The sequence below is a fragment of the Acipenser ruthenus genome, chromosome 18 (genome assembly GCF_902713425.1).
Source record: "Acipenser ruthenus chromosome 18, fAciRut3.2 maternal haplotype, whole genome shotgun sequence".
Classification (NCBI taxonomy): Eukaryota; Metazoa; Chordata; class Actinopteri; order Acipenseriformes; family Acipenseridae; genus Acipenser; species Acipenser ruthenus.
Window position 1 is genome coordinate 16,695,558 of NC_081206.1, and position 12,187 is coordinate 16,707,744.

Below are 12,187 nucleotides of genomic sequence, written 5' to 3' on the forward strand. Positions count from 1 at the left end.
GACTTGCGTGTCATGCTGTGTAAATGTCCCCGTGTGGAAGCAAAGTCACGTGTGGGGAGTCAGTTGAGCTCGTTTTTCGTCCCTGCAGTGAAAGACGCTTGTTTGTTCATTTGGTTTTGGTTTCTAGTTTTATTCTTTCCCCTGAATCCCCTTCGTAATCAGATCTAATATTTTAATTTAAGCATGAGTGACAACGATGACATCGAAGTCGACAGTGATGTAAGTAGCCGATTCATAGTTTTATAGTAAAAACAAATCGTATAAAGTCGTAAGAAATAAAAACGCCTTGGCTTGCTATGAGATGTCTCAGTTCTGTAGAAGAGACTCGGTACGATCCGCGGTTTCGGTTCAATTACAGATAATTGGTCTCAGTGGTTAATCGGATTTTGATCGGGTGTCTCCTTTAATTATTTTTTATATAGAATTATTTTCAATTTATTAACTTTTATTTTATCAGCGTTACCAAATTCAGTTTGTACTTTTTTCTGTTTTGTTTTACAGGAAGAACAACCGGGATTTCATTCGGTGGTGCGTAATTTTACAGACCGTTTTATCCCGGTTAGACTTTTTTAAAATGAATATCACTGCTACTGCTACTTCGACTACTACTCCATTGCAATTCACATAATATCCGGGTGGGTAAATAAAGAGAGTTGGCTGGGTTGAGACAGCGATGCTGGAGTTGCGAGGGACACCTACATCGGCGAAGGAAGAGCAGCCTAGGCACAGAAAGAACCATTGTAGGCCACTGCCGAAGCAGAGGAGCAAGCACACACTCAGGGTTTGATCCAACAATGTAGATACAACACAACACCACGCATCTTTATTTTAATGGTTGGTTGGGTTGTTAGATATTAATAATCTACTTTAAAAATAAATACAAGTTTGATTCTTGTTATGCATGGAATACGGGGTAATCCCATCCCACAAGCCACAGCGCGCCCTATATTTAGAGTGCCTCCGCTCCTTTTGTGTTTTAGCAGCAGGCTTCAAAACATTCAATAAAAGTGTGCGATTTAACAATTGGGCTGAAACCGTATTGGCGTGTGCTGTTTAACAGCTGTGTCGTGCTGTAGTCAGTTTGCATTCACCACAGTGTGAAATATTATTCTAAAACGAATCTATGCAGATGAACACCAGTCCGCTACAGCCCCATTTCCTGTTTTGCCATTAAACATAAAATGTCACCAGTTTGGGTGTTGCAATGCAAAACGCAGATTGCAAAGAACGTCCAGTGCAATAAACCGCTATTTGAGTAACAGTAATCGTCGTGTGACTTGTAATGTTGTAATTGTTTTACGCAGGTCTGCGTGCACGTTTGCTGTGACCAAAACACCCTTGACAGTTTTGACAAAACTGCAGCTGTCAAGCGCTATTAGTAAATGCCGGTTTGTACAGCATGTATTGTGACTGAGAGGAGCACGGTGCTCGGTACATTTAGGTATAGCTCTATATACGCATGAATTAAATATCACATTGTAATTTCTGCATTGCTTTATACCTGCAGTACTATTAAAATGCGATGTCTGCATGCGCACTACATTTGAGTAACGTGACATCGCCGTTTTTTCAGGTATTGCTGTTTGTTAGCGTCTAAACGTGACAACTCACAACGTCACCTGCATTAACCCCATGTCTCTCACATACGGTCACTAAGACACTTCTAAGTTCTGCAGTCATTTGGACTGCTTAAGTGTTGATTTGCCCCTGTACCAAACATTTTGTGATATTTTATATACGTTACTGTACAAATGCATCAACAGGAGGTACCCATGGAATATTTCAATGGAAATGCACACTTTTTTTTAACATTTATATAATTCTTTAATCTTAATTTTATTTCACCTTCTGTCCAAAGTTAATTCCAATCCCAGAAATCGTGCAGAAGGCAATATGCAGTTTAAAAACTGTTGTGTACCAAAACTTGCAAGTATTGTAAATTATACATTGTGAATTGTGTTTTTATATATATATATATATATATATATATATATATATATATATATATATATATATATATATATATATAAAAACATAGATGAAGTTTAGTAAGACACACCTAATTCAACGCATATTAAAACCTGGAATGGCTTCTAAGCATTGCATTTGAGCCCCAGATCCCCAGATATATGTAAACAGGGTAGAATTCTATGAGTGGAACAGCACTGGTTGTGACATCACCTCTAATACAAGAGATATATTTTTAGACGCTAGATTAGGGTAGTTGTTTTTTTACTGCTTTAAAAAATACAGACCCGAATAAAAGAAAGTTTATCCATTTTACAACTCTGGTAGTCATTTGAACATTTCCCCAAAATATATTTAATACAATTTTTATGTAAAGAAATGCAAAGTATCAATTGGGATGGTGTTTGTGTTATCACTCGTCATGATGACATGGCTTCAGGTGGATGTCGTTTTTATTTCTATTTAATTTTTTCAAAACTGCCTCTCATTTAGCTGGTCTCTAGCACTGTTAATTAGGCAGCCAAGATACATGATTTAATTATTGATGATGTTAGTATATATTATGTCAGGAAAACAAAGATAACACTAGGATTTATTTTAATCAATATTTCTTTATTTTAAGCACTGTATTTATTATAATGAATATCATATTACCTTTCTATTTAAGAATCACAATGCATAATGTAAGTAACACACTGGCAGAAGATCATTTTACCAGAGGGCCCCAGGGTTTATTAGTACTAATACACCATACCAATATCTGGGCAGTAGCAGCTGGTTTTCAGTCCTGCTAAATAGGCAGTGGTTTATTCGTATGTAAATTGAGCACTAATTAAAAAAAAAAAAAATCATCAGTTTAGCCTCCAATAAGAGGTCTGCTCCTTTTAAAGGTGTGCAAACCAAGGCTTTAAAGCTCATTTGCCTGCCCTTCATTGTAACGTTACAATTAGTCCTCCTTTTCTTAAGCGAAGTGGTTCTTTGCTTGATAATCTCTTCAGGAGGTGCATATCACTGCTGGGGTCAGTGGAGGAGGTCTGTATGTATATCACACATATTTTCATAAATCATATGCATGATATATAACATTGCGTTAAAAATATCAATGTTGTTGCATAACTTTTTATGTAGTGGAGTCGTCAGTACATCACATCTCGTGATCTGCTAATTGTGAGGGAACTTGGTAAGGACATTCTTTGACAGTTGGAATCTGGGAGTGTAAGGATCTTGCTTATGTTTGGAGATCAAGTTTACATCATGGGGAAGGTTTTGTATTTACAGCTGTGTGTAACTGACGTGTTTCTTGTTTGTTTTAAGTCGGGCTACAATGAATGTGGTTCATGAAAAGGGTGAACTCTGAACACAACACATGTACAGTATGTAGGATTGACTGCATTTCCTTTTGAGTGTTTTACTTGCAACATTTTAATAGTACTGCGTCTTGTTCAGGACCTGCGACTGGCATGCCGTGTTGGAATTGAAATATTCAGTAATGCTTCATTTTAATCTGTGATGTTTTACCAACGTTGTACAATTAGTTTTGCTAATATATACCATTTGTAATTACAAATCGATCTCCGTTTAATCTTACAAACTAACCAAATGTGTATATTTGGTCAAGTTTAGAAGGCTATTTTGGTATTTTTTTAATTGGCCACAATCACCTTTTAAACCTAAAATGTTTAATGTACCCATTTAACTATATTTTGTTAATATTAATGGGCGTTTTTATAGTCAAATTCTGGCGTGCTTAAATTGGCCAAAATGTTATAATGATGCCTTAAATAAGATTTATACACGGCCCAGGTTCAATTTTGATTGAACCCCAAAAGCATTCTTATAGAGGTTAAGCTTAGAAAGACATGTGGGTTTCCTGGCCAAGAGATTAATAACGAATATGATTGGTGGATTTCGTTTCAAATGACACGGCCTGCTTTAGAAATTTGGCTGAACAGACTTGGGCGGTGGGGCAGGATAAATTGTCTTCGGGATAGAAATAAAACTCCTATTACTTGGCATAGTGAGCCATTCCAGGTTTTACTATAGTAAAATGGAGTAATAAGAGGGAAACCTGTAGTAAAATTAGCTGAAACTGCTAAACAGTGTACAGTAAGGGCTGTGTATAAAGCAGGCATGTAGCACCAAGCTGACAGTGTTCAGATACAGCTCTGGGTCTCTCGCTGGTGGATAGGTTTGTCTTGCACGCAGCCCTTCAGTTGTACAAACGATTTCATGTGTACAATAATGTGTGCGAGTTTGACTATGCAAATCTAAGATGCATAAGTAAGTGGCAGCCACATGTTGTTGTTTTTCCTTTGTGGAAGGCCATCTCTGTTTCTGAAATGTTGTTAAGCTTCTGTTTTGTGGTGCTATTGTAATATCCGTCCCGTTTTTCACATTTAAAACTGTATAGCTCCATGTTCTAAAAATGTAAAGATTTTTTAAAATTGTATTTTATTAAGTAGCTTCAAATGTAATTTGATTTGCATTTGTGTACATGTCCCCTCCTATGTTATAGTATTTGCAGTCATTGAGTGGTTCTGGGTTCTGTTATATTCCGTTAATCTGCCTTTACCTGGCTTTGAGCTGCTTTCAGTTGGTCTGGAGAATCAGAAATGCCGGGACAACATAACCTTTGAACTCTCTGTGTCTTAATAAAATGCAAAGTTGAAAGGTCATATGATAGATAGCTTGAATTGGGGAAGCAGTTCAGTGCTGGCACTTGGGATTCTCCAGGAGAGCTGCACAACCCGATTATTCATTTATTCCGATTGCGCTCTCCACAAACATCAAGTTTAACATTACGTTGAAGAAACAGCTGCTTTGGAGTTGTCATTGCTGCTTTTCTTAGATTCTGTGGAGAACAGCAATCCACACAAATCCAAGCACAATTCTTTTTTTTTTTTTTTGAATGGTAAATTCGCCCAGTCAACACCAGTTGCCCTCACCTTATTTCTGTGGAGAGCTTGATCAGAATACTCATCTGTTGGTGCAGCTCTATTCTGCACACAAGCCAGCAAGAGGCAGATTTAAAGATACAACTCAATACTGGAGCAACAGAATCACTCAAAGATTGAAACACCAAAAATGTGTGAAGAAAATGTGAAAACACAATTAAAAATGACATTTGAAGCTACCCGCTCTTAAAAATATAATATTTGGCACAAGTGAGATGTAAAACCATTGCATTTTCACCTGCCTGTTTTATCAGATGTGTTTTTAATGTGTGTTTTGGACACTCATCAAAAAGTGATTTAAGCCACACAATCAGCGGTGACCTTCTCAAACCTGTTTCCAGATGCAGGCAGGGTATGAAGATGGAACTGAATAGACTGGAGCGTGACTAAATGGTTTCGGCCCCACCTAGTATACACGTTTGTATTATATAACACACCCAGTAACAGGGAAAACAAAACATTTGTATAGAAACGAAACTGAAGAACTGATTTTAGTGCCTCTCTTCACGTTAGTCATCAGTCTGGCTTGATCCTGGAATTTGTAGTATTTAGTGACGACCGCATAGGCATCTGTGAATTTGCGTCTTAAGCAATAGACTTTAATGGAGGGCAGTTTCAAACGTTATGGGAAAGCAGCAGCGAGCAAGGCCCACAGGTAAAGCAATAACTTCCCCTGGAGAAAAACTCCAGGTGGCAAGTGTAGAACTGTCTGGGACGTTCTGCAGTGTTTGTCTGCCCACATGTTGAAAAGTGATTTGGATCCTGTTTGTTTCCAGCAGTTTGAATTGGGTTAGGCTTTGAATTGGGACTCCTCTGCACTGTAGGATTGTAGCTCGCTGCTAGAGATCAGTTGGGAGTTCAGTGGAAATGATGTTGGTTGTTAAACTTTGAAATAGGAATCTGTGGTCATTTTATACGGAAATATTAGAAATGGGGAATTATACTACACGCAGACATATTTTTTAACTTCACCATTGTGGACTGACAAATACTGTGGACCCGACCCCGTTCTAGAATAGACATAGCAAAAAGCATTAATGCTACTCTGCACCAAGTAATTGGACATAGTATGACAAATATTTACGTTCATTTGAGCTCTTGTATGCTGGGTTGACATTAGAAGTTTATGCAGTTGGTATTTTACCATTCAACTGCAGAGCTCATATTAAAACCTGGAATGGGTGAACCTGCTATGCAATAGGAGTCTTATTGCCATCCCTGAACTATTAGGAGAATTCATCACAAACAGCCCATATCTCCTAACATTATTTAGTCGGTATTGCAGTGTAATTGCTTTCAAACAGCAAATCTGATAGCATGTTCTTTCATTGCCGTAGCCCTAGCTGATCTGATCAATGCCTATTATAACTCTGGAGTCTCGTGGTCTGTTCAGTAGAGATGCTCTCTGTGTAGGCATCAGCATGTCTGCTGTGGTTATCATTCCTGCTGTAGATCACATCCACATAGAGAATCTTCAAAGCATTTTGTGGCACTTGGATAGCTTTTAAAGAGGAAGTATCTTCAGATATCGTTAATGATTTGTTGTCTTTTTATGATGTTTGCCGTCTGGTTTTTTATTTTATTTTTCTATTTTTACCTGGCTTGAACTTGTCTGGAGAACTGCATAGCACTGAACAGACTTCCTCATTGCATTCAGTCCTGAAATTCATCCAAATGCATTCATGGAAATAAGTTTTAAACTACAACATTTTTTTCATCATACTGAAGAAGGTATTCGCTGAAAATGTCCTCCTTCAGTCCAGCACCATTTAACCCAACGTTCTGTATTTGTTACCTGACCGAATCTGTTTAGGCTGTTGCTTATCACTTTGGGATTGGGAGGGAATTAGTTGCTGCTGGAAGTAATAATTAATCGCGGTAGTCCTGTTTGTTATAAATTGTTTTCTTTGCTAAATGTTTTGTAATGCGCTTTTTATATTTTCATTTCAGGCAGACAAAAGGGCACACCATAACGCACTGGAGCGCAAGCGTAGGGACCACATCAAAGACAGCTTTCACAGTTTGAGGGATTCAGTCCCTGCATTGCAGGGGGAAAAGGTTGGTACAGTTCTGGGAAAACTTATTTTTTCAGTTTCAATATTTAGCACACGTACTGTAAAACAAGCTATGTTGGCAGGCTAGACCTTTCCGCTACATATGCAGCTTTGTGTTTTACATTTCTGTTTGCCATTTGTAGAGCAAAACATGATGTGTACCTTTTTGTAGGCAAAAAACAAGCAATTCTGGTGGAGAAATTGCCGACATGAAGTTGTCAAAAATGAATCACCCTGTGTATTTTTCCTAATTTAAGACTAGTGTGCTACATGTTTTATTTGAGCATTTTTGTCACTTGTTTACAACAAGTTTTTGGTGTGTTTACATTAACATAGATTTTATATATAAAAAAATCTTAAAATATGATTCTGTCAAACGTCTGGTCAAATGCATTTAATTTTTGAACAAAAGACAGTACTACAAATAAAGATAATGTCATGTCGGCAGTTTCACCTTTGGCGATTCCTTTAACGCATGGGGTTCTCAACTGGGGGTCTGTGGCCCCCTAGGGGGCTTTGAGGAGGTTTCAAGGGGTCCTCCAAAAATAAACCAAGGAATGGGTTATTTTCCCTGCATGCTTATGACACGCTGAAACCTATTAGCTTCAGCTTGTCATAAGCATGTGCAGAAATGAACGCGTTCTCAGGTTACTTAACACGTTCTCGGGTTACGTGTGGTGTAATAGAGCTATTTCAGCAGGAGCACGACAGATTATAAAGCAGAGGAAAAATCGTTGGAAACACACATAAATATCAGATGTGGATACATTTTTAATTCGACTATCAGCATCAAAACAACAAAACCCACAGAATGATGATACAGAACTTCCTTCAGGTTCAACCGTAAGAGCTGAAGAACAGCGAGGAGGTGGTGTTGTGAGGAAAAAACATAAAGCCATTATTAACCCTGCAAAATTAAGGAAATATGAAGACAGCTACGTGAATTTCAGTTTTATTTGTACTGGAAATGGAGATATACCTCAACCACAGTGTGTAATTTGTGCACAAGTACTGTCCAATGGATGTTTGAAACCCTCCAAATTAGAGAAATTCACAACTACCGCGGATAAAAAGCTTGTAGTGTCATCGTACATAGTGGCGCAGAAAATTGTTAAAGCAAAAAGATTGCATACAATTGCTGAGGAGTTGATAATGCCGTGTGCCATTGAAATTGTGAAGGAAATGTTTGGAGAGCAGAAGGAACTGGCAAAAATATTTTTCATGGTTTTGCTATACAACTTGATGAATCCACAGACATTTCTAAAGTGTCTCATTTCCACACCTATGTTCGGTATGTATGGAATAAGGAAGATTTTATTTTTTTGCAAGGAGCTCAAGACAGGAACAAAGTCGGACGATATTTTCAAACTGTTAGATGATTTTATGACTTCAGCAGAAATCAGCCGGTCCAATTGCATGCTGGAGCCGCAGCAATGACTGCAAAGCATTCTGGTGTTGTGCAAAAAATAAAAGCCGTTGCACCTTGTGCTGTTTGGACACACACTTTCTTAGCTGATAAGAAACCCAAATTTGCTGAAGTGCTGAAAGATGACGTGTTCAAAATGAAACTACAACTCTGGAAAGTTTGTGTCTGTGGGGGGACTACTGATATGTTTGAGCTCTTACTTTCTTTCATTCAGTAATGAAACATTGACTTTGACGTAATCAAACCGCAGCTGGCAGTGCAGCTGTCTGGTCTAAACAAATGTAATACTTTCTTTCCTGGTGTGAGCGCTCTGATGAATGCAGCACTGAAAGTGTTGGGCCCATTCAGTACAACCTACTTATATGAAACCGGATTTTCATCCATGACATCGATGAAAACCAAGTACCGAGCCAGGACATTGACCATTATTATTATTATTATTATTATTATTATTATTATTATTATTATTATTATTATTATTATTATTATTATTATTATTATTATTATTTATTTCTTAGCAGACGCCCTTATCCAGGGCGACTTACAATCGTAAGCAAATACATTTCAAGTGTTACAATACAAGTAATACAATAAGAGCAAGAAATACAATAACTTTTGTTCAAGCAAAGTACAAGTGTGACAAACCACAATTCAATAATACAGCAGATAATAGTGATAGTTACATCAGGATATGATTAAATACAAAATACTACAGGTTAAACACTTGGCAGATTACAGTATTCTGAAGTACAGGATTAAATGCAGTAAAATAGGGGGCAGATAATAGCAAAATAAAGCACATTTAAATGAAGGGTGATGGTGTCCCAGGATACAAACAGAGGAGTTCTACAGGTGCTGTTTGAAGAGGTGAGTCTTAAGGAGGCACCGGAATGTGGTCAGGGACTGTGCAGTTCTGACATCTGTAGGAAGGTCATTCCACCACTGCGGAGCAAGGGTGGAGAAGGAGCGGGCTCTGGAGGCAGGGGAGCGTAGCGGAGGTAGAGCCAGTCTTCTAGTGCAGGCGGAGCGGAGAGGTCGAGTGGGGGTGTAGGGAGAGATGAGGGTCTGGAGGTAGCTGGGTGCAGTCTGATCAAGGCATCTGTAGGCTAGTACAAGAGTCTTGACCATGACATGCGTGTGTACTTGGTGAAGATACCTTCACGTCTTGACAGAATTGTTGCTCCGCACCAGCAAGTTTCATATTGAGTAAGCAAAACAAAAATAATTATATATATATACAGTATGTGTGTGATATATATCTATATATATATATCTATATATCTATATATATCTATATCTATATATATATATATATATATATATATCTATATATATATATATCTATATATATAGTATTAATAGAGAGGACAAAGCGAGCACAGGGAAGAATTTTTTAAACGTCTCTGAGACGGCATGGTGGCAGTATTTGTGTGTGAAAGTGGTATTGGTCTCCCAGTATGTGGCCTGTCATTGACAGAGTGTGTCTGGTTATACTGTCTCGCCAGGTATGAAATTGCTGGCTGTGAGCACCCAATACGGCGAGCCACAGCACGCTGCCCTAGTCCAGCCTCCAACATGCCGATTACACGAAGGCGCTGTTCTCTTGACAGACGTGGCGCATTGTTTTTTTTCTGTGATTTTCTTTATTGCTTTTATTCAAACTTGCAATTCAACAGCTGAAATCACTCCATATCCAGCGTCCAATCAACTGTCTCACTAATTAGGTGATTAAGTGCATGTGCTTCAGTCATAGTCACTCAAGCGTGTCATGGTCAAGGATGAATGATCGAGTGATTAAAACGAATTCATTTCGTCAATGTCCATCATTTTATATATGTTCTTTTTTTCGAAAATAAATATGTTATAATAGTGAAGTTTATTTTTGATGCTCGGTGTGTGTGTGTGTGTGTGTGTGTGTGTGTATATATAATGGTATGTATGTCTGTATGGTGGGCCGTGGAATTTCTATAGCCGGGGGGGGCCTCAGAAGCAAAAAGGTTGAGAACCCCTGCTTTACCGGATCTGCTGTCTAGCAAATACAGGATGACGTCAATTGGCCACTTTGGTCTGCTGCTGTGGAGAAACTATTCTAACCAAATTGAAGGATTCCAAATTGCATTCTGCTGTTGTTAATGTTCTCTTGAAGCTAGTACCCCCTTCAGTGAATGCAAAAGCACGTGCATAGATTCTGTGATGGCAGCTCTTTAATATTGTTGCCCATCGTTTGCTGCTTCATTGATCTGCAGTGATGTTTTGTTTGTAACAGCAGCAGGCAGTGGCCAGCTGATAATAACCCTGTATATTTTTCCCGATCAGGACAGCGAAGTCGGCACAGCCCCACTGATCGAGTCAAATAGACAGGTGAGTTGTGTGACTAGACCCTATTGATTCTAATGTGCCTGCAACCTCTGCCTTTCTGTCATGTTTTCTTTGTGTTTGATATTACTTAGGAGACCGAATCTTGCAAGCGGCTCCGAAGAGTTCATAGTTGCACACTTGTAAGCGTAGCTGATGCAGACCTAGCTTGTTTTACAGTGTTGGAGTTGCTAAGCCAGTGGTTCTCAATTCAACCATCAGAGTCCTCTAACAGCCCAACTGCAGACCTGTAAACCGGACTCTGGTATTCCTATACATACCAAAACACCTTCTCCGTTTAATACTATTCACTATAGTGTTGCAGTGTGTACTGTTCTTTTCCAGAATGGCACCGTCATAAATTAGGGAACAACCTCAAACATTTGTATGTCCTCGTTAACGTGCCTTTTAAGAATTAAAAATAAAGATGTAAAGTGGAACTGTTTCTGTACACGTTAGAGCATGTTAGTGTGAAGTAGTCAAGTAGACTGACGTTTTAGCTAGTGCCCCCTAGTATACTAGCTGAAACGTTTGTCTACGTGACTTAGTTATATCTTAGTGCAGTAAAAGTATTGTGAGCCAGTATCTGCATTGTACACGCTGGTTCCTTACTTACAAGATCTCTTTCAACACTGCAGAGTGCTCTAATATAATAGGAAAGGTAACCACTCAAAACTGCAGAGCTATATAGAGGTCTAAGAAACAAACATAACTCGACTCAAAACTGCACACTCCTCTGGTAGGAAAGGATGGATAACTCTACTCAACACTACAGACTGTTGTAGTAAAGGAAAGCTAGCTCCACTCAACACGGCAGAGCACTCTGACCCAGCATAAAACAAATATAAAATCTATATGTATGTATCTATATGTAATGTATTTTAATTAGGTAATCTTTCTGTAAAACTATACAAAAAATTAAGCATCCATTTTTCTCTTCCTTCAGTATCTATCTGTGTCACCATAATTTACTGTGCTTTTACAGTATTTATTAAGGTATTTATTTATTATTTTAATGACTCTAAAACGGCACTCGTGACCTCAGAAACTGAAACTTTAAATAAATGCAAAGTTGAAACAAACGTGTACTGTGAGAGGACCTTGAGGTTTGGGGCTGAGAACCACAGCTAGACCATTGTAATTAGAGCAGTCAAAGAAAGAGAAGTTAAAGAAAAAGAAGACCTGTTTGAAGCAAAGGCTCCTGGCCAGAATGTAGAAAACTAACAAGAAACTAAACACCAGTTGAAGCTGCAGCTAAGTGGTTTCTTGCTAGTTCTGTACTGCTCTGTTCCTTGGAAAATGTCCCTTTTACACTTGCTTCACAGCACCCTTGTACTGAACACCAGACTAGCACTCTGCTTCCATAATCGATAGTAATCTACATGAGGAACCACCATGAGAAGATAATGGCAGTATCACTAACACAGTAA

General features: G+C 38.4%; 1 protein-coding gene across 10 annotated transcripts in view; it reads left to right on the forward strand.

Annotated features, from left to right (window-relative positions):
* LOC117419511 (protein max) overlaps positions 1 to 12,187 on the forward strand; it is a 19,228-nt gene continuing 7,041 nt past the window's right edge. Inside the window, exons 1-4 of one of the 10 annotated variants that reach the window (XM_034032315.3) lie at positions 1 to 219; positions 502 to 558; positions 6,873 to 6,980; positions 10,719 to 10,763. In XM_034032315.3, the coding sequence (XP_033888206.3) occupies positions 184 to 219; positions 502 to 558; positions 6,873 to 6,980; positions 10,719 to 10,763 (246 nt within the window). In that variant the 5' untranslated portion in view covers positions 1 to 183. The remainder of the gene's footprint in view (positions 220 to 501; positions 559 to 6,872; positions 6,981 to 10,718; positions 10,764 to 12,187) is intronic. The other 9 variants (XM_034032306.3, XM_034032323.3, XM_034032349.3 and 6 more) reach the window with 9 other exon arrangements.